The sequence below is a fragment of the Toxotes jaculatrix genome, chromosome 4 (assembly GCF_017976425.1).
Source record: "Toxotes jaculatrix isolate fToxJac2 chromosome 4, fToxJac2.pri, whole genome shotgun sequence".
Lineage (NCBI taxonomy): Eukaryota > Metazoa > Chordata > Actinopteri > Toxotidae > Toxotes > Toxotes jaculatrix.
Window position 1 is genome coordinate 374,280 of NC_054397.1, and position 26,287 is coordinate 400,566.

A 26,287-nucleotide genomic window follows, 5' to 3' on the forward strand; every position below is an offset into this window, starting at 1 on the left:
TTGATTCTTCACAGAACAGATCTCACGGTAAATAATTCAGAGCATTTTGGTTTGGCTTTGAATCCACTCATTAAAAAGCAGCGTTCAGTTTCCTCACGTTTTATTTCCACAACAGACAAATACAGAGAAAACACAGCGCCATCACGTGGACAGAAAAGGATGTAACACTCGTCCATGCTCTGTCATTTCCCGCTCACTGAAAATTAAATTCTAATAAATATTTATTTTCTACCCTAAACTTAATTTACCAATTCTTCGTTTCATTTTATTATATTCTGAGGTAGAATTCTTTTGATTTTGTAAAACAAGTTTTATTCAAACTATTTTCAGTTTTCACACCTTCGCTTTGAGTAACTGGGATCAAAGATCCATCTTTCCTGTGAAATATTACTGCATCACTATCATCCTCAGACAGTACGAAATACAAAAACATACAATACACTGAGTATTTATCATCCACATGTGGAAAAGCCCTAAATGATGACGTTTCTTAGCACCACAATTTTAAATAAAGTTGTATCAAATGTTTGGTCAGAGTTTGAGAAAAAGGCACGTACTGACAGATGAAACACTGCTTCATGAAACAGCTACGAGTTCTTTAAAGAGGTAAAACTGCAAACTGCACTTTTCTCACGTGTTTTTTCGACAAATTTGACGACAAACGTTTGACGGTTTCTCTCAGGTTTCACATTAAAAGCATCTGAATGTACAAGAAGAATTACGTCACAATAAAAGACAGAACCAGAGTCAGAAATGTCACAGGGTTGATCCCACAGCAGCATGAAGCTCTGAGCCCAGGTCAGTCCAGTCCAGTCCGCTGAGAGGCTGCAGGCCATGTTCAGACTTCCTGTGTGATTTCAGGTAAAGGGACTGACGCGTCAGGTGAGTGCAGCATCACAGGAGAAGAAGAAGAGGAGACTCCAGCGGAGGATTCAGGTGGACTCCAGAGGTCTGTGGGCAGCTCACTGACATTTCCACACAAATAAACTGGAGGGACGAGAACAGGAAGAGACGGAAGATAAACTGTTTGAATCACAGTCGAAACCTGCTCCTGTTCTTCTTCTTCTCTCTGCTGACATTTCTACTTGTTTATTTCCAGTAAGTCTTGTGAACACTACATGGACCTGGTCACCACAGCTCTGCCCCCTGCAGGTCAAGAGCAGTAACTACAAGAGCAGTAAAATTGGTTGTAATGTTTTCATTGATGATGCGATGAATAATAAAAACACAGAGTAAAACATACAAACGTGTTCCTGAATGGACATTAATAAGAGAAAGAGAACCTCTTCCTAAATGTCTAAGGTGCTCTCCTGTTCTTAGGGTTCTGTATCTTCACTGACTGATTCTGTTCGAACCTGAGCCTGAGAACTTCGGTATAATTCATGTCTCACCTGCAGTCGCTGCCACCTGCACTGATGACGTATTTATCATCACAGGAGAAGCGAATGTTGGTCACGTGAGCAGAGTGACCGAAGTAACGCTTGTGTTTGGCCTGTGAAAAGATCAGCAGGAGACGAAGTCACCCGGTGGACAGAGACGAGCCGGAGACTCATCCAAACTGAAGTTTCAGAAGACATCGAGATGTGAGGTTCACTTACAAACTTTTCGGAGCAGGGGAAGTCAAAGAGCTTGATGAGGCCGAAGTCGTCGCCTGTCACCAGGTTGACACCAGCGTGGGAAACACAAGCGCAGTTAACGTCCGCCTTCTCAGCGTTCCGAGGCCAAACACCGAGAACCTCGTCACCCAGGATGCTGGAAGAACAAAGAACGCCACTGTGATCAATATCTGGGTGATTCTACTGCCTCACTGCATATTTCTGTGGAACCACAATATGTTCTAAACGTCCCACAGTGTGTTCCTTAACTTCTACAATGTGTTCCCAAGACTTTATGGTATTTTTCTCTGCTAACAGTTTCAGTATGTTCCTTCAGATGAGGTTGCCCCTCAGATCCCCTAAGATCTACAGTTTGTTTCTTTGGTTCTACATGCAGATGAACTGGTTCTGAAGTTAGTCCTCTTGCTCTACAGTTACTTCTCTAAGGCATAAAGTTAGTCCTATCATGTCCTGTCGGCTCTCTGGGATCTACAGATAGTTGTACCACATTAACCTTGATGACAACTTGGAAATTGTCTTGAATAAAACAAACAGTTAATCTACAGATGTAAAACAGGCAGAGATGCTGCTGTGTCTTAGCACCACAGTACAGCCCCTAAGCTTTACAGTATGTCCCTTAGACCCAACAGTATGTTAACACATCGTCAGTATATCACAGCATCAGGCCCATTTTGCATTTGTTGAGTAGCCTCACCTGGTCCAGGTAGCCCAGGTGATCCTCTCTATAACAGGCTGCTCCGTTATGATCTTCCCAGAGGGAACTTCATGCACCTGCCGGGTGTAGGTGCTGGTGGACACCTGCAATAGAAATGAGGAGTTTTATGTTTTAGTCAATTAACTGATGCTCCGATTAAATATTTTCACTGAGCCATTAGTTAAAGGTCAGAGGTCACAGCACTGACTAATCAAACCTGCATTTGTCACCAAACTAACCCAAACTGACTCAGGAAACTCGGGTCATGACTGAACATCAGGTAAGAGTGAATGTAAGTTTTCAGTCTTTTTAACCTGGATGTGTTTGCTGTCAGCGGAGAAGTCGATCTGGATGACGAAGCCAGGGATGTCCTTGCAGTAACCAATCCGGTTGAGGGACGGTCCAAGAGAAAGGTCGTAAAAATCCACAGCACTTTCAACTGAACCCACTGCCAAGAATCGGTTGTCTGGACTGAACCTGAACCACAAAGAAATCCCCAAAAATGTGTTTAGCTGTTTGAGGTACAACACAGAAGAGTTAAAAGCCAACGTCCCAACAAATGTTCTAATATCTGTCAAGGCTGATACCTTATGTCCTGGATGGCGACGCTGCGGTCCCTCTTCTTGCCCCAGACAGTGAGGGAGTTGACCAGCAGGACGATGAACTCTCCATTCTCCATGCCGATGGAAACCATCTCTCCGTTGGGGCTGTAGGAGGTGCACTTAGCAGGATGACCCAAGTTCACCTTGTTAAGGAGTTTCTAACACAGAAAACAAGATAGGAGAAGAAGTACAAATGCTTTTCTTGATCTGATACCATTTAAGGTCGATCAGGACAACTGAACTGTCAAACCTTATCAGCCAGGTCCCATATTCGGATAGTTCCGTCATCACTGGCAGAGATGAAGACGTCTTTGAAAGGGTGTGTTGTCAAACCCCAGATCCCTCCCTGAGTGTGTCCGTTGATCATGGTGTTGGAGGCAGCATTTTTTTCTCCAACTTCTATGATCTCTCCATCTTTGGTTCCCACCAGGATTTTACCCTGGATCACCACGAATGAAAAAGACGTGTCAGAAACTTTGAGGTTATAGTTCCAGTGACAGGAATCAAGATACTATAAGATCATTTCACCATTAATGTAAGAATTTCTTTTGTTTTTCACATTACCATACTTTGAAAAGTCTCTTAAATGTGTCTAAAACTTGTTGGAACAACTTCATAAAAACATCTTGATGTGTCCAGGCGAACGAAAAGGCAAAAATTTGTGTGTTCATCAAAGTCACGTTAATATTCTGAAGAGTCACCAAGAAGACATGATCAGAACAATGCCAGGAGCTGCTCTGTGGGCATTAAAGCGCTGCGTTATATTTTGTTTGCTCCTCACAAATTCAGTGTTATACTATCTGCAATACTATCAGTTACACTACTTGTATGTTTGAGTTTGGTTTTATAATCTGATGCTCGTACCTTCCCTCTGCAGACAGATCGTACGTTCTCCACTGGCTGGCCAGTCTCCAGCTGAAATGCACGGCAGCGCTTCATCTCCTGGTCCCAAAGCTTCACAGCGCCACCCTCTTTAGTTCTGTGAAACACACCAATAAACATCATGATCTTAATTTTATGATTCAGATTTTATGCACTTCTGTCCCATTTATCGTTTCACATCAACATACTGTAAGGTCAGGAAATTCTTGCAGAGACATTCCAGGAGTGGTGGAGTCCCAAAAGGATCTGCCTTAACCCCATTCTGTGTCCAATAGAACCACACCCTTCACCTGACAGAGGGCCAGCCCATCTACAGGGCGGACCATCCACCAGGTGGACTCTGGGATGATTAGCAGCTGCTACAACAGAAGTTGTGGGGATACAGATAAGGCCTCACCCCCAGTCCTAAGTCCAGTATCACTATTTCTGTCAAGATTCTTTCTCATCCTCTGCTAGATGATCTGAATGATCAATCCTGGCTACCTGCCTCTGGGACCCAGCACACCTGGCAGCACCTCATTATCACCTGCTGTGTGGTAATTGACAATCCACTGTTCTCAGCGATGGGACTGGCTTGGACAAGCTGTCAGCTGTTTTTATTAGTGACCCCAGAAGAAGCTGAGGCACACAAACATCTCCACAATAACTGATTTGAAAATGGAAAATCTAATGTAACTCTTGTGTTATGTTAATCTATAGGTACCAAAAAAGTACTGAATCTGTCCCAGCACCCTCTGTCTTTCCAGTGTCTTTGGTGCTAGAACAGGAGTTCATAGCCAATGCTGGATACTCTTAGCTTTGATTTGCTGATGCTTCCTATTGTGGAGTCTGTCTATCACTGGCTACCTCCAGTCTATGACGTCAACTTGTTAATGACCAGTTACTGAGACAGATGTGTTGAGTGTGACCTGAGCACTACTGTAAATTTGAAAAGACACTGCTTGTCTGAATCGTACTTTACAAATTCAAGAAGAATGTTGATTTTGAGTACTCACGGTCGTTCCTTCCCCCCTGTGACGATAAGTCCATCCCTCAGGGTAGTATACATGGTGAGGACCGGACCACTATGCGCCTTCGCCACCACCCGCACCAGGAAGTGCTCCCTCCACACATATACGTCTCCGTTTATAGCACCAGTGAACGTCAGGTTGTTCTGGACAAGACAAATACAAACTGACCTACTACAAATTCCGCAAAACCGGATTTATATATTTTGTTTTGAGTTGAAGTGAGTCAGAGTTTATCTTACAGCACCAAAGGCCACAGACAGCATGGTCTGCATGCGGCCGTCCTCCACTGAGCCGATCACCCCTTTCTTGTATATGAGCGAACCTCCAACCAGAGTCCAGAACTTGATGTGTTTGATTCCCACAGACACAAACTGGGTGTCGGAGTCTGGTCTGAACTCCACCACAAAGATCCGCTCAGCATGGCCACCTTTACTGGTCACCTTAGTGCCTGGCAGAGAGGACAGAACTTAGCCTAGATGCCCCTCCATGGTATATTCACAGTAATATTCTGTATGCTTTGCGTTGTCTGTATAGACTGTTTAACCCTTCATTCTACAGCACCAGGGCACCTTATTCAAAAAGTGCTCCTAAGAAAACACTACAGCCTCTTGTCCTTCAGAAGCCGCAAGACTCTTTGGTACCTTCCTGCCACCTCCACACTGTGATGGTGTGTTCAGGATCCACTCCTACAGACAGCAGCAGCTTTCCTGTAGCGCTGAAGTTGACATAGCCGACACCTTTCACATGGGAACAGCGGAGGATGGACAGCGTCTGCTTTGTCATGGCGTCCCACACATGGATGGATGGGGCGAGGCCTGAAAGAAGACACCAGAACTGTAGAAACAGCCGAAGAACCAAGGAACCAAGGCAGCAAGTATCCCAGGACCTATGGATCCAAGGAACTGTGGACACAAGGACCTGAGGCCTTAAGGTAGCACAGGAACCAAGGAACCACAGGACCAAGGAAGCTAAGGGTCACAGTAGCAAGGAACCAATGTTCCCAAGAACCAAGGTACCAGGACCAAAGAACTAAGGTGCTGAGATGGCAAGGACCATCCTAGGAACTGTGGAACCACTTACCTTAGTCATTAAAATCACTGTTTCCACAGTACATTGTTTCAACACCAGGAATCCCAGGCACTATAGTATCAAGGGCCAAAGGCATTAATATACCCAAGAAATCAAGGCATGAAGTGTCTAGATCCTAAGGACACCAGGAACTGTGTTGCCTGGGACCTAATGGCATAAGGTAGCCCTGGAACCAAGAACCAAGTGACCAAGGAACTAAGGTGTAGAACAGGTGAGGTCATTAGCATCCTTGCTACTGTGGAACCAAGGATTTAAGGAATGGTAGGACCAAAGAACCTAAGATCCACAATATCAACAAGCAAACAAACAGAGGTTCAAGGACCGGAGGTAGTAAGAAAGCCAAGAAACCGAGAACAGAGGAACAGCGAATCAGGGAATCAAGGAGTTAATGGGCCAAGGAAGTAAAGTAGAAGAATTAGAAGTAAAGAACCAAACAGTCTGGGAATGAAGGAAGAAAACATCAAGGAAAGAAGGAACCAATGGACTGAGCAAAAAAACCACTGAACTAAACATGAAATGGACCAGAGGAGCCAAGGAGTGGAGATGCTGAGTATCATTGGAACCAGCTAAGATTCAGGAGTTAAGGAGGTAGGAAAGCAGGGGAGCAGTTCATAAAAAATGGTCCCATATTGAGAAAAAGGGTTTTAATTGTGTTTTTTATGGAGAGTTTTTTGGACAGTCTTGACAGTTTTAGGTACCCCTTCCATTCAAGCTGCAGTGTGCAGGCTAACAGCTAACAGTGAACTTGTGGAGTGAGTGAGTGAGTGAGTGAGTGAGTGGGTGAGCGAGAGTGAGGGAGCGGTGGTGTGACTGTTGTCATGGCAGAGAAAGGTGCGCTGGTTGGTGCAGAGCTGGGTTAACGGTACGTGAATGTAGCTGTACATGTGTCTTGGCGATGCTGCAGCCATGTGAGCTGATCTTTGCTGAGCCAATCAGAGTGAGTGTGGTGGGCGCTTACTTCCACCTCACAGCAAACTCTACACATGTCTGGGATAGAAAGAGAAACTCGGGAAAGTGGGAAAATCAAATCAAATCATTTTTTTAACACCGTTGCAGAAGTTTTATAGAACAGATAGAACTATAAGTGTTGAAATATGGGACCTCTATGGATCAGTTAGTATTTCCAGGTTGGTGGGGACTGGTAGTGACATGCTGATTCAACAAAGCAGAACTATAAAGTGACTGGGATTTGGATTCAGAGTTGGGAGAATCAAACTGCTTCTTCGGTATTCACACATTTACAGTATTAACTCCTCCGGCCATGATCACACAGGATGTCTTTCTCCTGAAATCTAAAGTCAATGCAAGTTGAATGGAGTCGTATTTTGGGATGATCCAAACCACAGGTCACAATGCTGCTGAAACTTTAGCACTAAAACACAACAACACTCACATCCTGAGCAGACAGATCACTTTCAGTTATGACTTGTCCCCGTTCTCCTGTCTCGTGTGATGTACCCAAGGCTTCGTATTAGGAACTACTGTGTTTACACAACATATATGTCCACCAGGGTTTATTTCTAGAAAATAAAATATCCCACAAAATTTCTACGCTGATGACACACAGGTGTTTTTTCCCTTAAAACTGGAAAAAGCTCATGGTTTATTTTATGTTTTCTTGTTTTCTTCTAGATGTTTTCTTCTATCCTCAGCTGGGATAGGCTCCAGCTCCCTGTGACCCTGACAGATTAAGTGGTACAGAAAATGGCTGGATGGCTGGAATTCATCCTCTGGGGATCATGAATATCTACAGTTCCTCAAACGTCCTGCTCTGGACCAAAGTGTTGGACAGGCAGGCAGATTGTCCCATGTGATGATGACGATAGAGGGTTAATATAACAGGATCACTGCAGTGTTTCGAGCAGATAAAGAACAGTGTCAACATGCCTGACATTCATGCCCTGATACGTATCATCAGCATAGATCAGACAGATCCAAGTCCAGCTTCTACGAGAACGTGTAGCAGCCTCTGAATCACAGTCTTACCACAAACAGTACAGACATCACAGAAACCACCCAGGCTAGCTCAGCTAATTTAACATGCTGATACGAGGCCCTAAGCAAGGCTTTGTTCTCAGTCCGACTTGCTTTAGTTTCTCTTCCGTCATGCTCACACTGATGTGGAGACATTTGAAAACACAGTTCATGAAGGTTTTCCATTCACACTAATGTTTTCAGACTGTCTTTTACACCTTGAGTCCAAATGTAGACACAAAAACAACCATTTGTAGAATTTTTTCCTTTGAGTTTAACTCTGTTTGGCAAACTTGACAAAATAATATTAAGTTCCACGTTCTAGCTTCACTATATCTCAAGGTCTGGATAAAGTTTGATTAGTTGTCATGGCGACAGCTCAGCTGTTACCATGTGTTCTGAGTATTAAACTCCCAGCTGTTTTCATAAGACCAAATAATGGAAACAAACTGTCGATGATTCTGTGCGATGCTGAACAGATCATGATATTTCTTTGCCCAACAGCACTATGGATGAGAGGCACAGTCTGGGAGGGACTGGGGCTGGATGTATACGGCTGGTTCCTCCTTTGGGTCTCATCCAAGCTTTCAATGGCAAGATCAAGATTTTTGTAATGTTGGCTGCAAAAGTCTAAAAAAGAAGAGCTCACAGAGTCAGAGGAAGAAGAAGAAGTTTGGTTTTTAAAACTGGTATCACTGGTTTTGAAAAGTCCAGTTTCCAGTGGTGGAAAACGCTGGTTTAGTGTGAATGGAAGGACAAACCCCTTCATCTGAATCCACATGAGTGTGGACATGGTCTCTGAGAGACAGAGTGGTGAGGGGGCGAGCTACAAACAGAACCAGACCTGAACATGAACCTGACTGCTGATACTCACCAGACACTTCCGCCTCTACACACCGAGAGTAACAACACCAACAGGTTAAATGCCGTCTGCTCCACATGCGTGTGAACAGAATCATGTGTGTGAATGGATCAGTGATGAGTGACTGCAGAGAGGTGAGTCTTACCTGGCAGGTCAGTGATGTCACCTGGTGATGAGGTGAGGAGGTGACAATGAGGAAGCAGTGGAAAAGAAAAGAAGTGCAATGGGAAAAAAGCAGCCAGGTCACATGCATGAGAACAACATGATGATCAATACAATAAATAAAGTTTTATATTCAGATGCATAAAAAGTCGGTCGTCTCCTGCACGGTCCCGGCTCCTCTGTCTCTGTATTCAGACTCGAGGGAAATTAATCATTTTTAATTTGACAAATTTTGCAAAGCTGCTTTTCAGGCCAGCAGGGAATCGTTCGTGTGACGTCTCTGTGAGGTTGATCTGCATTTTGAGAAATGTTCACGGTCACTTTAACACGAACACCTGGGATGAGTTCGCCCCACAGACCTGTTCAGGGATTCACTGGGCGTGTGTGTGCTCCGTGAATCCCTGAGCCGCGCTGACTTCCTGTCACTCACCGATCTGTCCGGTAGCGATGATGTTTTGGTACTTTGGATGTTGATTGACAGTCAGACAGAGGATGTCGTCAGTGTGTTCCAGGTAGAAGCTCTGAGTTCCTGTCGGGACAGGAAGCAGAGGTGTAACATCCACAGCAACCTTTACAGTAAGAAGCTCAGTCTGAGCGTTTCACTGACCGGCGGACAGGTTCTGGATCACCACGGCGGCGGCGGTGTGGAAGATGATGTCAGCGCCGTCATTGAGGTAATGCAGATTGTTGCGACAGTCAAAGCCTCTGTAGCCGAACACGTGCTCCAACACCAGCTCCTGAAAAACAAACAGCTGTCTGAGGAGACGTCCAGGGTCAGTGGACTGGTGCTGGCCTGACCTGTTACTGACCTCCACCGCTTTCTTCTTCTTGGTCACGTTGTTCTTCAGCAGTTTGTCCGGCAGCGGAGCAGCTCGACTCACAGGAGGCCTGTACAGGACGAGCAGTGACAGGGCTCAGAAACAGCTGATCCTTTAAGTGACTGTGTGTCTGTGCAGAGTCAAAGGTACAAATCAATGAATCAACAAATAACTGTCAGTTAATTAAAGCAGAGCAGAGTTTTTCACTGGAGTTTAAAGGAAAGTTCTGTTTATTTTTACGCTCATTTGAACTGTTTCACTCACTTTATTATTTATCTGTGAATTCAGTCAAATTTAACTTTTAAAAAATTCCTTTAGGCTCCAGATCTCAAGACCAAAAGCTCCACATCAGTCAGTCAGTGTCAGACTGTGCTGGTGGTACCTCTCCTCCACAGGAAGCTCTTTGTGCTGCAGGTGAGGTTTGGTTCCTGACATGTTCCTGATGCTGGCAGAATAGATCTTGGTGACGTAGTCCACCACCTTCTCCCGGGCCACGTCGCTGTCATAACCTGAAAACACAAGTCCATGTCAGACCTGTTTCCTCTGACACTGAAAGTCTTCTGGCCCTCCTTCCTGTCACTCAGGTGGAGGCACACTTACTGCTCCTCTGGCTGATGTTAGAGTGCCACCTACAGCTGGACCTGGACCTGTCCATCACCGTGACAACACTGTGGTGGTGTCATATCTGACAGTCTGCAGCTAGTCCCCGTACTTCTGTAAACATGTCTGACAGCCGTGTTACCTCCGTCCTCCTCGGTGTCATCATCCGACTCCTCGCTGTCCACTGCTTTATTTTCTTTGTGCCCCGGCGGCTCTCTGGTCCAGATCATCAGCGCTGTGTCAGCCCCGCCCACTGACAGCAGCACGGAGTCATCATTGGACCAGCGGACGTTCGTCACATTGGTGCTGTGACCCACGTACTTCTTAAACTTTGCAAACTGGCCCTAAGGATTTCACATAAAACAGAATGAGAAGAAACGGTGAGCTGATGACGGATTCAGAGTAAAACTCCCTGTGGGTTTCCTTCACTGACTCTCACCCTGGACGGGAAGCTGAACAGTTTGAGGAAGCCAAAGTCGTCTCCGGTCGCAAGCAGTTTGCGATCTTTAGTGAGCGAGGCGGCGTTAACGAAGCTAAGCGTCGGCCATATTCCCTCACAGGTGGGACCCAGAACTGACGTCCAGCTCGCCCAGTCCAGCTTCTCAAACTGGAAACACATAAACAAACATGTGCTCGGACAAACAGAAACACCCTGATGATCCATCGAATGTTATATAAAGGAAATAAAACAGCCCAACCTCGGCCACGCTGATGTTCTGTTTGCGTCCTCGTGGAGCCTCAAAGAACAGCTGCTCTTTAGCTCCAGTGTTCACCTGCAGCAGTTTACCTGTAGAAGAAAATATCAGGACTGGACGAGACTTCATGACCGTCACTCTGCTGAGAGTCTGAGGGTTTAAACTGTGCGTAGTTTCAGGCTGAGGGTGGTGTGTGTACCACTCACACGTTAGCATGTACATTTAGTCTGTATTGTTAAAGGTGTTTGGTTTTAAGCTTGCTATCAAACATGGTGCTCGGCTAACATCTGTTAGTGCACCATGCTGCTGTTTACTGTGTTACTGTGCTATAGTGAGGTGTCCTGTGAGGACCTGCAGTGTTGGACAGGTGTAAATGTTGATGGTAACACATGAAAACTCAGAGGAGACGTTGTCAGGAACACGACTGTCTGAGCTAAACTTCATCACAGTTACATAGCTGCTGAGATTTTTCAGACGCTGCAGCCGCTCAGCTACTGACAGGTAAAACATTTGTTTCCAGCCAACAGTTAGCATGTTAGTGTAGCATCAGTACAGGTGTGTTCACAGGTGTGTGAGTGTATCCACCTCTAGAGTCCCAGTCGATGTGAGTGATGTAGCTGCCGGCTCCTTTACAGATGCCGACTCTCTTACTGGTTAGGACGTTATAAATGTCCACAAAGGAATCATGGGACGCCACGGCCAGGTACTTCCCAGCATCTGAAACACATGGAGCTGTGACTCATCTCTGGCCAACCAATCGCCTTCACCCTGTGTCACACCTATATGGTGATCTTCAGGTACCTTGGGAGAAGCGGATGTCAGAGATGAGCTCTCTGCGGTGGTGGAAAGTCACCATGTCCTCCAGAGTGTCGGCATTCACCACCAGGAAGCTGCCGTCGTTCAGGCCGACCGCCAAAGCTTTACCATCAGGAGAGAAAGCACAGCACCGCCCACCTGACAGGTAACACACAGATACCACACAGGTGACATACAGGTGACACAGAGGTGAGACATTAAAACAGCTGAGAGTAACAGAGTAACATGCCGTTTGTCGTTTCATTTCCTGTCTCACCTTTTTTGAGTTTGCGGACGGCGACCATGCGGTGATTGGCCGACAGCTCCCAGATCCTCAGAGTTTTGTCGTCACTGACGGTGGCGCAGACAGGAAGCAGAGGATGAGCCGCCAAACCCCAAACCTCCCCTTCCATGTGACCCTGAACACAACACAGACACACACAGGTCATATTTATCTCCGAGTGAGCGGGAAATGAAAGAAGCTCCAGAAAACACCTGCAGAGACGTGAAAGGTCCAACAGACCAACCTCATGTTCCACACATGAACAATCTTCATACAATGACCGCTGTCTCTGTCAGACTGACCTGCACCAGCAGGGTCATGGGTCCGCTCTTGTCGATCTCCAGGATTTCTCCGTTCTTTGTTCCCAGCAGGATGTGACCATGACCCAGAGTGATCGCCCTGATGGACGGGTTGTCCTCCAGCAGCAGACCTGGTCCAAAAACACAAAATCAACCAAACAGAACAGAGAAGAAAGAAAGTGGGACAGTACGGAGACAGACACAAAATCTGAAACAGGTGTGTGAGACCTTTAGATGATGGAGACAGAGCAGCTCTCTTGATGGCGTATGTCTTCAAACATCTCTCAAACATGTCGTCCCAGAGCTCCACGATGCCGTCCTTCCCGCCCGTCACAAAACCCTGGACAGTGAACGCAACACAGAACAACAACAAACAACAGAAAACATCATGTGTGATCCTCAGGATCTGATCTTCAGAGAATCCAAACCATTGTTTATCAGATTCAGATGCTCGTAAATATGGAAGAATGAATGGACTGATGGATGAATGGATGGACGGATAGTGGACGGATGGTGCGTCACCTTGTCCAGGGAGCACATGGCGAACACGGGTCCGTCGTGGGCTTTAATGGTCTTGATGAGCGTTGTGTCTCTCCAGATGTAAACGTCTCCGTTTGTGGCTCCGGAGAAAACCAGGTCCTCAGATCGACCGTAACACGCCGACATCATCGTCTCCTGTTTCCCCAGGTTCCCAAATATACCCCGTTTAAATGTCAGACCGCCCCCTGCAGGACGAGGATGGAAGAACGTTGGATGGTGTTAATCAGAGAGGACATCTTTAGCCAAGCTCAGCGCCAAGACTGGAAGCAAACTCTCAGCTTCATTCATTAAAAATGGTTTATTCATTTTATTATTTATGATGGATTGATTGATTTATTATCATTAATGCTGGTGTTTTTCCAGCACGATGAACATCAAAGTTCTGTGACCTCCTGAAGTTTTAAACCACATCTGAAGGACCAAGGCCGTCGGCCCTGAGGACCAAGGACTGAGGACACACTGGACCGTCCTTCCTCATTTCCACGCTGTGCTTTGTCTGATCTGAGAACAGTGCACCTACAGGATAATGCATATGATGTTTGTCTGATGTTTTTTGTGGGAAACACGCAGAGACTGAAAAACCACTGCTGTACTGGAAACTGCTCTCCAACCATTAACCACTGCAGGACAGCTGTTCATGCTGAACGTCCAGCTGTGAAACAGCTGTGCTGCTGTCATCAGACACATATGTCACATGTCCTTGCTTCCTCTCTCCTCATGTCCTCAGTGGGACGAACGCTGCATTTACCTGAATGCTGCCAGAATTTGATGTGTTTCATCCCCACAGTCACCAGCTTGTCCATCCTGAAGGGATTACTCCTCACCACGAAGATCTTATCTTTATGACCCCTGCAGGACAGAGGCGGGGTTCAGTCACAGAGCTTCAGGGACTCGTCAGACGTTAGTCCGTCTGTCAAACCTCGTCCACAGAATCTACAGCGTAGATCAAGGCCACAGAGGCCTGAACATACAGTTCTTTAAAGCCTGACAGACACGTTCGTGTTTGTAACATAAATACATGTATGTACAGGTGTGTGTATTCAGCTGTGTGTGTTAGTCAGGTTGAATTCAGGTGTGTGTACCTGGCCTTGGCCAGTCTCTCTCCTTTCTTCCAGTCCCAGATAACGATGGAGTGAAAATCATCGATTCCCACTGAAACCAAACTCTTCCCGTCAGCTGAGACAGAGAGACACAGAGAGACAGAGAGACAGAGAGACACAGAGAGACAGAGAGACAGAGACACAGAGACAGAGAGAGAGAGAGAGAGAGAGAAACAGAGACACAGAGAGACAGACAGACATGAGTCGGAGACAGGAGGCACAGTGCTCATCACCACATCACCACTGAGACTTCACTGACTGCTGATGGCGACTGAGGATCACCAAAGTGTTTTAAAGGTGGGGATAACAAATGGTGAAGCATGGATAAAAATAGTGCTTCACTGACTGACGTGATGAAGGGATAACAGGTCAGGAACCTGGGGATGAGTGTACCTGTGAACTCCAGGGCACACACTCCTCTGCTGTGGTGTCCTTTCAGTAGTGACAGACATTTCAAGGTCTGGATGTCCCAGACGTGGATGGGCGGATCTCTGCCCACCTGAACAGACAGACAGCCAATCAGAAATGGACTCAGCCTGACAGTAACCTGCTGCGCTCTGATTGGCTGGGCGTACCTGTGCGGAGGCCACGTAGTCTTTGAGCGGGTGGACTGTGAGGCTGAGGATGTCATCATCGTGGCCAAGGTAAAACCTCTGACTGTGCTGCAGCCGGTTATAGACGATGGCGACGGCGGCCACGTGGTACACCACCTCCCCCGCCTGACTGTAGAACAGGTTGTTACGACAGTCAAAGCCCCGATACCTGCAGGAAACAGGACCGCCACGACAAAGTTTTCAGAATGCTCTCAGCTGCACTGACAGTTTCATGGATAGTTTAGTGTTTTTGTCTTTACCCGTGAACAAACTGCAGACGAAGCCCCTCCTCCGGAGCTTTCTGCCGCTTCAGAGAACCAATCAGCTTCTTCCTCAGCTGAGGAAGGTCCTCCTTATACACCTGCAGACAGAGACAGGTGAGTCAGACAGGTTTATCAGAGATTATTTGCAGCATCAGACAGCGGTTTTTTTTTCTGGTGACCTGACGTTCGTAGTTTGTCTGAGTTTCCTGTTCGATGTCAGAGTCCAGCTCCGGGACATCCGACACGTCAGAGTCCGACTCTCCGCTGTTGGAGTCGGCGTAACCCTCTGAAGACAGTAACCAGAAAAAAACTTTATCAACAGTATATTAGTGAGGGTTATATGATTATATGAGGATAACAAATAGAAATGTAGGTTAAAAACCTTAAAAACACTTTTCCACTCAAACCACAGTCACATTCACACACATTCACACTGCACTTTCTACTCTTTTAACGAACACGCACACACATTCGCACACTGATGTGTTTGGGGTTCAGGACGCTTCGACAGGTAACAGGTCTGATAACAACAGTGATAGAAACAGTGATTTACAGGAGTCTTCATTGGTAACTTGGTAAATTTAGGTCTAACACCTCATCAGCTTTAGGTGTTTACAGCTCATCAGGTCGTTCCAGGACAGTCAGTGGTCCAGTGCCGGGCCATCGTTATCTGTGGTAAGTGAAGGTGGTAAATCTTGGTCTTACCTTGAAGGAGGGGCTCCAAGACACCGTTCATGACACCTTCAGGCAGGAACCTCCACTGAAAGACGGCGTGGTCGGCGCCACCGGTGCTGACAACCCACTGCAGGTCATGGGACCAGCGAACGTTGGTCACATGGGCAGAGTGACCAATGTACTTCTTGAATTTGGCTCCTGTTTGAGGAGGAAGATGCAGAGTTTACAGAGGAAGACCAAAGACTTAAGTTTCTGCTCCATCAGAAAGAGTTCACATGGAGCAACATTTTGGGCCCAAGAACTAAATTCAGACCTGAAAGAAACAGTGCCTGAGTTACTAAAAAGGTACCAGGAGACATTCTCCAGGTTGAGCTCTAAGACGATCAGGCTGTTTGTCAGACTGACCTTTCTTCAGACAGGGGAACCTAAAGAGTTTGACAAGGCCGAGGTCGTCTCCAGTCACCAGCACAGCACTGCTGTAGTTGGCATCCACTGAGTTCATATTGGTCACATTGGAGTACTTGGGCCAGATGCCATTCACCTCAGCCCCGACCACACCCGTCCAAGTCATCCAGTGAATCCCCTTTGCCTCCTCTTTAGGAACCAGCTTCCCCGCTGGAGGACACAGGAAAAGGATAAAAGGTCAAGAGTTTACTGATTCAGGAGATAAGTAAGTCCCAAGTTCCAAGTCAGGAGTCCCAAGTCCCAAGGGAGCAAAGTCCCCAAGTCAAGACCAGCGTCAAGATAGGTAAGTCACAAGTCAAGACCCTGGGCTAAACAAGTAGGTCCAGAGTCAAGTCCCAGGCCTAGAGAGACAGGTCCTGCATCAGGCCCAAACAAGTGGGTCCCCAGTCTAAACTGGTTAAATCCCACATCAGGCCCCATTCAGGACAAGTCAGTCAAATCTCAGGTACTACTGAAAATAAACAAACTGAGTTTCAGTGTTTTGTTTGGTCTGTGAATCTCAGGAGATGAAGTCAGTACCTGGCATCCTGTAGAAGAGCCGCTCTCCAGCGCCGTCGTTGGTCTGCAGGAATCGGCTGTCAACTGACCAGTCTAGGTGGGTGATGAAGGAGGTGGAGCGGCTACACTCACCAACCTTCTTGTAGCGCTGGGCAACAGCATAGACATCCACCAGCCCGTCGTTTGATCCCACTGCCAGGAAGGAGCCGTCTGGAGAAAACTTCAGTTCGTGGATCACCTCTTTTCTGTCCTTGATGTGTACAACCTCCGTCATGTCCCTGAGGAAACATGTTTGTCACCTCACGTTCATAAGCAAATGAAATCGTCTTTAAATGTCAGTCCAGTTATTTACAGGTACAGGGTCTGGTTGTCTTTGAACTCGGGTACCAAACAACAGCAACTCTGCATCCAAATGGACAAACATGATGTGAGGTCCCCATGGCTCCATCACTGGTCCTCTCTGACTTTACATGACTCCATCAGGACTTTTTATGAAAAATAATAACAGTGACTCATAATTATACAGATGACAAACTAATTTATACTGATTAAAGACTCTCTGACTCTATGCTTGTGCTTCTTGGTCCATAAAAAGAAAGGTTAGGAGCCAGTGCTCGTACGCTTTCAGTTTTACATAAAGATACAGTAAAGTCTTGTTCTGAGTCTGACTGAAGGGAAACACAGACATTAGCTCCCTGGATTAGCCACTGCAGCTAACTGTTCAGGGCTGTACTTCTGGCAAACCAAACTGACCATTTCATTAACCAACTAGTCAATTAATGGGCAACAAATGTATCCACAGTAACAAATGAATGGATGAACCAGTTCACTATCAACACGCATAAGTGAGGTCACCTGACACGCAGAACAGTGAAGGACCCGTCCTTCATGCCCAGAGCGAGCTGAGAGCCATCGTTGTTGAAGGAAACACTTCGAACAGATTCCTCCATGTTGCAGCGAGCCAGCAGGGTGTGGTCAGGAAGACTCCACAGCCTGAGAGGCAGACAGGTGAGAGATAAACTCAGGTAATAAATCCCCTGGCAGGTGTGGTGTGGCTGTTCTGTGGGTCAAACTGACCGGACAGAGTGGTCATCGCTCCCGGTGACAGCAACTGGTTGTTTGGGATGCAGGTCGAGCGCCCACAGCTCGCCCTCGCTGTGACCCTGCATCAGCAGAACCGGTTTGTCCCGGTCTCGGACCATGACCTCAAAGATCTCGCTGTCCTGAGTCCCTGCCAGGATCCGGTCAGCCTTCCAGCATACACTGCGGATGGACAGACCTGAAACAGAAAACACACCTGACTGCATTCAGACCAGACCAGACCGACTGTCAGCGAGGAAACGTTGAACAGCAGCAAATTATTTTTGTATTTGTGTTGAAGTGTTTTTCAGCAGCCTCTGAGAAGTGCTGACTCCCGCGTGGGGGAAGTGTCGGGTGAAAACCAGGCAGGGCCGTAACAACAACCCCACAGAAAGCACATGGAACACTTTCAGGTTCATCAGGACGGGAACAAAATCGGGTCCTGGTCCAGGTTTTTGAAACCTTACCCCAGGAAAATGTCAGAACCTGTCCAAAACCAGGTCAGGATTTTCCCAACCCTCCTCAGTTCTGGCCCCATAAACCCCAACTGCTGTCCAGATTTTAGGAATCCCTGAACAAGTTACGTACTAAATCTGAACAATTCCTCTTTACATATTACTTTGACTTCCCACAAAGGTCCTGCTCCCAGGGACCTAACTCCAGGTCGGGCATCTGGTGGATCTGCTAAACATCAGGTTTTGGTCTGACATGCATGGTGAGGTCCAGACCTTTGTATCCCTGCTCGGCCTCTCTCAGGTCAATCTTGGTGATGGGTTTGAAATCGATGTCCCACAGTCTTATGCAGCCGTCTCGTCCTCCAGTGGCAAATCCTTCCTCACAAGCATGCATGCTGAAGATCCCCGCCTGGACAACAGGGTAGATAAAAAACACATTTCCCATCAGCCCTGCTGCACACGTCCACTGACTGTTCACCAAGCCCCGCCCCCTCATAAACTGTTGCTTTGTCTTCAGGATTCCTGCGGCTTGTGTTTTTTATTACCCCGTGTGCGGCCTGTACGGTCCTGATCAGAGTGATTCCTCTCCACACGTAAACGTCTCCGTTCAGAGCTCCAGAGTACGTCAGCTCGTCTTTGGCTGCAGAAACACACAGGATGGTCTGCAGGTCGCCCGTCTTCCCGAAAATCCCTCGCTTCGGAGTCAGAGCGTTCCCACAAAGAGTCCAGAACTACAGGAATATATATTTATATATTTAGTCTGTCCGTTATCATTAGAGTAATATTCATCTTTAAAGCAGTGATTGTGAAAATCAAACGTTAGTCACCTTGATGTGTTTGACTCCACAGCTGACCAGCCGACTCGACTGGAACGGATCCCAGGCCACGTCAAAGACCTGCAGGAAAACTCGTCAATACAACACGGAACCTGATCAACACGGAACCTGATCAACACGGAAACTGATCAACACGGAACCTGATCAACACGGAACCTGATCAGTGGCTGATTGATTGGTCTGTTTCCACCTGAAACATGTTGTAATTGATGAGAAATCATTGTATTAATTTTGGACTTTTCACGTGTTTATATTTTACTTTGGAGGGATCGTTTCAAATGTTTACATTTTTAATATTTTTTTAAATACCTGAAATATTTTTTTTAAACGACATGAAAAAATAAAACACGAGCTGTTTTCTGAAGAACAATCTATGGTTCTGTTTAACTGTCAGTTAAAGAGGGAAAGAACCAGAGCCTGTGTCTGCGGAGCTGGATCCATCTCCTGTCTCACTGTTTCACAGGTCCTTTCCTATTCTTTCTCTTCAAATGTGAATGAATGAGAAGTCGTACTCTGTCTGAGTGTCCCGTCGCTGTGGCGAGGACTCGTCCTCTCCTCCAGTCCCAAACACACACCGTGTTCTTGGCATCCAGACCGACCGACGCCAGCCGCTGCGACAAACAACAACAATCACGAAAGTCAAGAAAGATCCATGAAATTTTCCTTTGTTCGGAAGGGGCGTGGTCTCACCTGTCCGTCAGAGTCGAAGGCCAGACAGGCCACTCCATGTGTGTGGACGTCTCTCAGGATGGACACAGTCTGCATGGCGTAGGTGTCCCAGATACAGATGTACGGGTCTTTACCCACCTGACCCGTTGCCACCTGGATCTTATCTGGATGGATCGCCAGACTGTGGAGGCAGAGATGGGGGGTGGGCGCAGAGGTGGGGGGGGTGGAGGCAGAGGTGGGGTGGAGGGGTGTTAAACATGTTCAAAAACAAGACTGACAGTGGAACAACAAAACACAAGAGGCCACTCCACAACCTTAACTGTGTGTTTATTGTTGTAACCATGACGACGAAGGTCCTTTGACCTTAATGAAGTACTCAACCAAATCTCAGTCTTTCCCTAAACCAAACCAAACCAAACCATAACCGTTCCATAACCTGTGACCTGCACAGATTTATTTATCCGACTCCAGATCCAGGACCGATGTACGCCCACAGACCTGGACTGAACTCTGACCCTTCAGACTGATACAGCTACTCAGCAGCACTAAGCACTCAGTCAGCAGCTTCATCAGCTCGTCTTCGTCATCGGTTTTTGTCGGGCTGTCAGCTCCCATCAGGCCATGGGACTTAACTTCCAACCCCCACGTCCCGCCTCCATCTATCACCGCCGGCGGTGAGTCTGGCTGATGTGGTGGATCGGTCAGACACTCCTCCGACTCAGGACCTGGCTGTTTGCAGTAAATGTTTACTGTTAGTGGAAAATCTGAAAGAACCTGAGCAGCAGCTGATGGAACTAATCCTCCATTTTGTTTTTCTGGTTTCTGGTTGACTCTGAGCTGCTGAACCGGGTCAGAGAGAGCCCTGCAGCTACACCTGCAGCTACACCTGCAGCTACACCTGCAGCTACACCTGCAGGTCTCTCCGAGTCCTTATCAGCCCTGAGATTTAAATCGCTCCTCCAGAGCTTCAGCGTGTCCACCGGATCCTACATTTCCCATAATGCACCCGGACAGGGTGTTTTACTAGAGCCTCAGTCAGCTGACCAGCCGATTCTCTGAGGACAAGTTCTGCCTAACAGGAACATCTCCTCACCTGATGATGTCATCGTTGTGTCCCAGGTAGAACTTCTGGGTGTGTTCTCGGGTGTTGTAGACCACGCCCACCCCGGCCACGAAGTACACCACCTCCTTCCCTGCAGTGTAGTACAGGTTGTTTCGGCACTGATGACCTCTGTATCCGTGGATCCACTCCAGCCTCAGCTGGCAGCGAGGAGCCGTCTTATCAGACATGTTCCCTCAGAGCTGGAGATTCAACATGAAGCTTCCACCAAAAACAAAAGCTGCCGTCCTCGTGTGAAGCAGGAGTTCTGATCCGTTCTGAGCAGGTTCCGTCGGGTTCGATGGGGACGTAGCATCTGCTACGGAATCCTCTCCTGTACGAACACCTGTCCCTCCAAATGTGCTGCTGGTCCTAACGCTGACAGGTCCTGTAGTCCATCACTGCAACATCCAACCACATTTCCCATAATTCCAAACTGCAGCTTCTCCTAGAAACTCAGCCGAAGTTTGTGCCTCAAACATAATTAATTCATCAACAAAACAAATTAAAGAGTTTAAACTTTTAGTTTTTCAAATTGAAAATTCTAAAGTGTAAAGGCAGAGTTGAGTTGTATATGTGTGTGTGTGTGTGTGTTTATCAGAGCTACACGTTGTTGATGTTTGTGCTACAAAATGTTGAACTGCCGGTTAAAGTTCCTGTTTCAGTCTAATGTTTCCGTGACGTCGTACTGACGATAAAACTGCGAGTTTTTAGAAACGACAGGAGGAAAACTACAGGAGCAGCTTTTTATTTTCACAAAACGAAACCTAATTTTTTTGCGGATATGAAATGTTAAAATATTTTAGCAGCTAATTTTAGCGGCTAATCCAAATATAAAGTTCTGGTCAAAAAATGAAAGATATTTTTTATTTTGTAAAATCAAATCTAATTAAAGCTGCAGTTAAACGTTCATCTGATTTTTAAAAAAAAAAACATATTAATTATGTTTTTAGAATTTCAGAGTATTTCCGTGACAGTTTGGGATCGTTGCTGTTTTTCACAGCTGCGCGGGAAAATTTCATCAATGTTCAAAATGTTTTGATTTAGTTCAGAAATTTCTGAATGATCAGTTTTTGTTGATCAGGCGACAGTAAAAGCTGATTTCACTGCAGAAAGCTCAGTTTAACTTTTCTGCAGTTTCCAGAGAATGTTTTTGAAATGTACTTTTTAATTTAACGCTCAGTTTATAAAAGAAGAGATTCATAAATCCTGACAGGAAAAACAGAGCAGCAGCGTTTTGCATAGAAACTGGTGATTTTGTTGAATATTATTGGGCTACAGTAAAAACTCCTGTTATTACAGTAAAGTCACAGTAAACCTGCAGTTAAACTTGAACCAGAACATATTTCTGAAATGTGTTAAATCATCACTGATGTTTGCAGATTAAACTTCTGCTCAGTTTCAAGGAGAAAATGAAAACAGGTAAATTTTTAAAAACGACTACAAATGATGAGAAACGCTGATTTGGACCCGCTGTTGCACCGAGCTGCTACAGTGTGGTGTCTAAAATACGCTTTTATGATCAGCCTCCAACATTTCATCCACCCGGAGCAGGTGGAGGCTCCTCACAGGCAGGAGCCCGGGAAATCCACTGAACGCTTCCAGGATCCGGTCTGAAGCTTTGGAGGAAAATGTCCCTGAAACACGAAGCTTCCGTTCGCAGAGGTCACAGGAAAAACCAGCTGATGTGCTGGAGCCACATGTCCGTGTCTCCGCTGCTGCTGCAGGGACATGAAAAACACGAAAATCAGCTGATGGTGATGAAACGAGCGGGGTGTCCTCTGTCGGTTATCCGGGCCGAGCCTCGGTCAGTCCCGGTACCAAACTAAGCGACACTCGGTGTAAATCTGAGGCTGAAATCGCAGAAAATCCCTCCGCGGATTCCTGCGCCGTCTGTTCGCTGTTTCCAGCTGAAATCCGGAGATTACAGCGCCGATTTATCAGCGTCAATCAGCGTCCAAAGCCCGGAGGAAGCCCGCGTCCACGCCGTCCGACACCGACTGCACCTGCTCCTGCAGGCCGGCGGAGAGCCCTGACAGCCCGGCACAAAACCCGTGCGGCTCCGCGGCTCATAAACAACCGGAGAAACACCGAAAACGATGAAGGAAAGTCGGAACATTAACGGGACTCCCAGGGATCATCGACAGCGTCAACCGGAAAGAATGGACACCGACACTTCCTGTTATGACTGTTACAAAGTAAAATACCATCTCGTGTGGGCTTCTTTTTAAGTGTGTCTCTGCCTGTCTCTGTCTGTCTCTGTCTGCCTGTGTCTGTCTCTGTCCGTCTGTGTCTGTCATTAAAGACACCAAACTCTGGGGAAACCTGTGATTTATTGAAAACTGATTCCGACCCCTTTCGAACGATACGTTGCACCATTTTATTTTGAAGGCCAAAGCCCAAACTTCCGGTCCCATTCGTGCTGACCTCCGCGAGCTTCCCGCTTGTCAGAGCGTCGAGTCAGGTGCGATTTAAGCGCAGTCGCTTCATGAATCACGGACTGAGCTCAGGGGCCGCAGTGGATGATGGGAGGCGTAGTCATGTGCTAGCTGCTGGCGGGAACAGGTGAGACCGAGACAGCAGACCCGAAACAAACAAAGAGGAAATAAATTAAATGAAAACATCTCAGAATGTGACACTGATAATAATTTGTGTTTCTGATTAATATCCGTATGGAGAGCCAGGAGTGCCAAAATAGATTCTGCTGCAGTCATGTTAATGCAGGAAAAAAGAGTCCAGGCAGCACCGGCTAACAGCTAGCAGGAGGATTCCCCATCTGGAGTCCCATCTGCTGCAGATTAACTTACAGACCAACTGACTTCAGATCAGATCTGAAGCAGAACCAGATCCACCTGCTCCTGCAGAGATCGTCTCTGACGACCAGAGGCAACAGCCGAGGCCGGAGCACTGTGGTTTACTGTGGGTGGGATTTATGGTAATTATGATAATCATGGTATTTACTGTCCCCACTGGTTTTCTGTAATTCTTCAGTCAGCCTGACAGTGACTGTTCCCTTTAACTCAACACTGCAGAAACATCCAAACTCAGAAATCCACTGAAATCACAGTGAAATACTTCGGGGCTCCTGGAGGTCTGGGGCTTCTGGAGGTCTGGGGCTCCTGGAGGTCTGGGGCTCCTGGAGGTCTGGGGCTCCTGGAAGTCTGGGGCTCCTGGAAGTCTGGGGCTCCTGGAGGTCTGGGGCTCCTGGAGGTCTGGGGCTTCTGGAGGTCTGGGGCTCCTGGAGGTCTGGGGCTCCTGGAAGTCTGGGGCTCCTGGAGGTCTGGGGCTCCTGGAGGTCTGGGGCTCCTGGAGGTCTGGGGCTCCTGGAAGTCTGGGGCTCCTGGAGGTCTGGGGCTCCTGGAGGTCTGGGGCTCCTGGAGGTCTGGGGCTCCTGGAAGTCTGGGGCTCCTGGAAGTCTGGGGCTCCTGGAGGTCTGGGGCTCCTGGAGGTCTGGGGTTCCTGGAGGTCTGGGGCCCTGTGGCAGGAGTCCGCTTTGCTAATTATCCATAATCCATGATGTCATTAAAATGATGATCTGTTTCTGAAGGTTAGGAATGACGGAGCAGACAAACAGCTGCTGTGTAAAGTTTAAAAGCTTTAATGACATCGCACAGACAGAGAGAGAGAGAGAGAGAGCGAGAGAGAGAGAGAGAGAGAGAGAGAGAGCGAGCTTTAAAGTCTACAGGTGCAGTTTCATACATGAGAAAAGCCTTTATGGTCTAACTTCTGTTTAAATATTCGGCCTTAAACAGCTTCTTCATTCCTATAGATGTAGTTCTGATTGTGCATAAGATGGCGTTAACTTCCATACATGTTCAGTACAATAGATATACAGTGACGAGAGCAACACGAGTATCAAAGAGCAGAAAATCTGAACGCAGCGCGGTGCGAAGAGCCGACGACAAGCAAGCAACCTTCCCTCCTCCACAGCTGAGCGCCCCCTGTCTGCAGTACGGGAAGTACGTCCACCATTAAACATCCACGCTTTAGTGTTTATTATACATATTAATCTTCATTATTAATCTTCATTATCTGAACTAGAAGGATCTGAAACAAATTAGAACCAAAGAAAAACAAAGAAAAAGATTTTAAAGATGAGAGAGGTGAATTTTTCAGGCGACGCTCTGAACCTGACGAAGCATGCAAGTGGACATTTACATTATACAGCTCGTGGAGTGGCAGAAGACAAAAAACGTAAAAATAATAACCAAAGTAAAATGCACTATTGGTCCAATTTCTCAACGGCAGAGGAAGAATGTAGGTTGTCTCAAAGACACCCTCACAAAATTGAGGAAATAACCCAGACCTGCTTCAAAAAAGTAGAAAAATGACAAAAATTTACGAAAAATAAAAAATAACATTAAAAAAATGCAAAGAAAAAGAAGCGTGTGGTTCGTGCTGAGTCACAGAGATATGACGTAACAGCGGCTCATCATCAACATACATGAACAAGTTTGGTCAAAACACTGATGAATCCGCGGTTCATCGTCGACGGACCGACACGGACAGAGCGAGAGCGGCGGCAGCTTCTGATTGGATGCTGAGACAGAAAACAAATGTCAGAGCAAAAGCAGCGTTTTTAGTTTAGACAACACGTGACAGATGTCAGTCAACGATCCGCCGCTGTTACATCACAACGTCTAAAACGCTCTGTCTCTTTGACCCGTCCCCGAACGCACAAGGAACATCAAACCAAAAAAAAAACAAGGAAGAAGAAAAGAAAACTGCACTGAGAATAAACAGAGAAACCAACCCGACGTCACACCACGGTGAAACTTTTAGTTTTCTGCTGCTCGCTCGAACTTTTCAGCCGACAAACGCAGTCACTGACTGTTCAGCAGTGACGTCTCCAACGTGTTTAACCGTTTTCTCACGTGGCCACGATATTTCTCAGACGAGCTGAAGCTGCTGAGAAATATCACGGCCACAAATGTAGAGAGCGTTACGTGCTCACAGTCAGCGGAAACACAGATCTGAGCTTTTCACGGTTTGGTCTGCAGACGTTCTCGAACAGAGAATCTACTTAGAGATGAACAGGAAATGTCAGAGTTCAATGGCTGATAAAGTTCTCCCTCTTTGACGTCACAAAGGTCTGATGACAGAGCAGCGAGAGACGGATTCACCTGTTCACACAGGTAAAGAACGCTGCTGTGATGTGAAAAGACCTTCGTGAAGCAAAAAGCAGAAAGGTCTGAAAACGCGCTCTGGAGCAGATTCCAGTTGTTTCCAGCTGAAGACGAGAAATCAGCCGTTTTTAAAGAAGCTAAACGTGACGTGTGCGGCGTCAGAGCGCGTGTCCAGATTCAGTTTCACCAAAGTGCTCGAGTTTTAGTTTCTACTGTTTCTTCTTGCTGAACAGGCTGAAGCGTTTCTCCTTGTCCTTCTCTTTGTCCTTCTCTCTCTTGCCAGGACTCGACTCGGTGGTGAGCGTGACGGCGGCCGGCAGCGTCTGAGCGCGCCCAGACGCCGGCGTGCCAGGGTTGCTGCCCTGGGTGTCGGGGCGGTCGATGGCGCTGGCGTTCAGGATGGCCTGGATCCAGGAGCTCATCTCATCCTACAGGGGGCGACAAAGGTCGTTTCACACCACGTTCCTGCAGCTAAAAATGTCGATTTTATTTTATCTGCGTTTCACT

At 46.9% G+C, this 26,287-nt stretch overlaps 2 protein-coding genes across 4 annotated transcripts in view; both read right to left on the minus strand.

The window, feature by feature from the left end:
- Window positions 1-83: 83 nt before the first annotated feature.
- Window positions 84-21,429, minus strand: LOC121181039 (echinoderm microtubule-associated protein-like 6). Of its 2 annotated transcripts, XM_041036806.1 has the most exons (43): window positions 20,649-21,429; window positions 19,577-19,736; window positions 19,399-19,497; window positions 18,878-18,946; window positions 18,596-18,781; window positions 18,324-18,459; window positions 17,593-17,794; window positions 17,371-17,508; window positions 16,537-16,793; window positions 15,958-16,167; window positions 15,583-15,750; window positions 15,057-15,163; window positions 14,875-14,975; window positions 14,597-14,783; window positions 14,415-14,520; window positions 14,004-14,097; window positions 13,670-13,770; window positions 12,904-13,106; window positions 12,610-12,721; window positions 12,385-12,512; window positions 12,077-12,218; window positions 11,806-11,958; window positions 11,590-11,721; window positions 11,008-11,096; window positions 10,749-10,916; window positions 10,452-10,653; window positions 10,092-10,218; window positions 9,701-9,779; window positions 9,499-9,628; window positions 9,322-9,420; window positions 8,875-8,895; window positions 8,742-8,756; window positions 5,446-5,619; window positions 5,044-5,252; window positions 4,790-4,947; window positions 3,777-3,891; window positions 3,163-3,351; window positions 2,898-3,070; window positions 2,625-2,787; window positions 2,311-2,414; window positions 1,599-1,752; window positions 1,392-1,492; window positions 84-987 (listed from the first exon to the last, which is right to left on the minus strand). In XM_041036806.1, exons 1-43 carry the CDS (start codon window positions 20,843-20,845, stop codon window positions 963-965), a joined length of 5,883 nt encoding a protein of 1,960 aa, XP_040892740.1. In that variant the 5' UTR covers window positions 20,846-21,429; the 3' UTR covers window positions 84-962. The 2 variants fall into 2 exon arrangements, with proteins under 2 accessions (XP_040892740.1, XP_040892739.1); XM_041036805.1 differs by lacking the exons at window positions 8,742-8,756; window positions 8,875-8,895.
- A 2,813-nt stretch (window positions 21,430-24,242) lies between these two features.
- Window positions 24,243-26,287, minus strand: part of LOC121180168 (spectrin beta chain, non-erythrocytic 1-like) — a 36,429-nt gene continuing 34,384 nt past the window's right edge. For both annotated transcript variants that reach the window (XM_041035338.1, XM_041035339.1), the window contains one exon: window positions 24,243-26,208. In XM_041035338.1, the coding sequence (XP_040891272.1) occupies window positions 25,990-26,208 (219 nt within the window). In that variant the 3' untranslated portion in view covers window positions 24,243-25,989. The remainder of the gene's footprint in view (window positions 26,209-26,287) is intronic.

Bases quoted from the DNA above. Each gene is read 5' to 3' on its own strand.
- LOC121181039 (XM_041036806.1), bottom strand. From the start codon at position 20,845: ATGTCTGATAAGACGGCTCCTCGCTGCCAGCTGAGGCTGGAGTGGATC. The intron at 17,509-17,592 runs GTCAGTTTGACC...TCTGCCTCTCAG, and splicing joins AGCGATGACCACTCTGTCCG to GCTGTGGAGTCTTCCTGACC. The intron at 13,107-13,669 runs GTAAATGCAGCG...CTCGTCCTGCAG, and splicing joins CAAATTCTGGCAGCATTCAG to GGGGCGGTCTGACATTTAAA.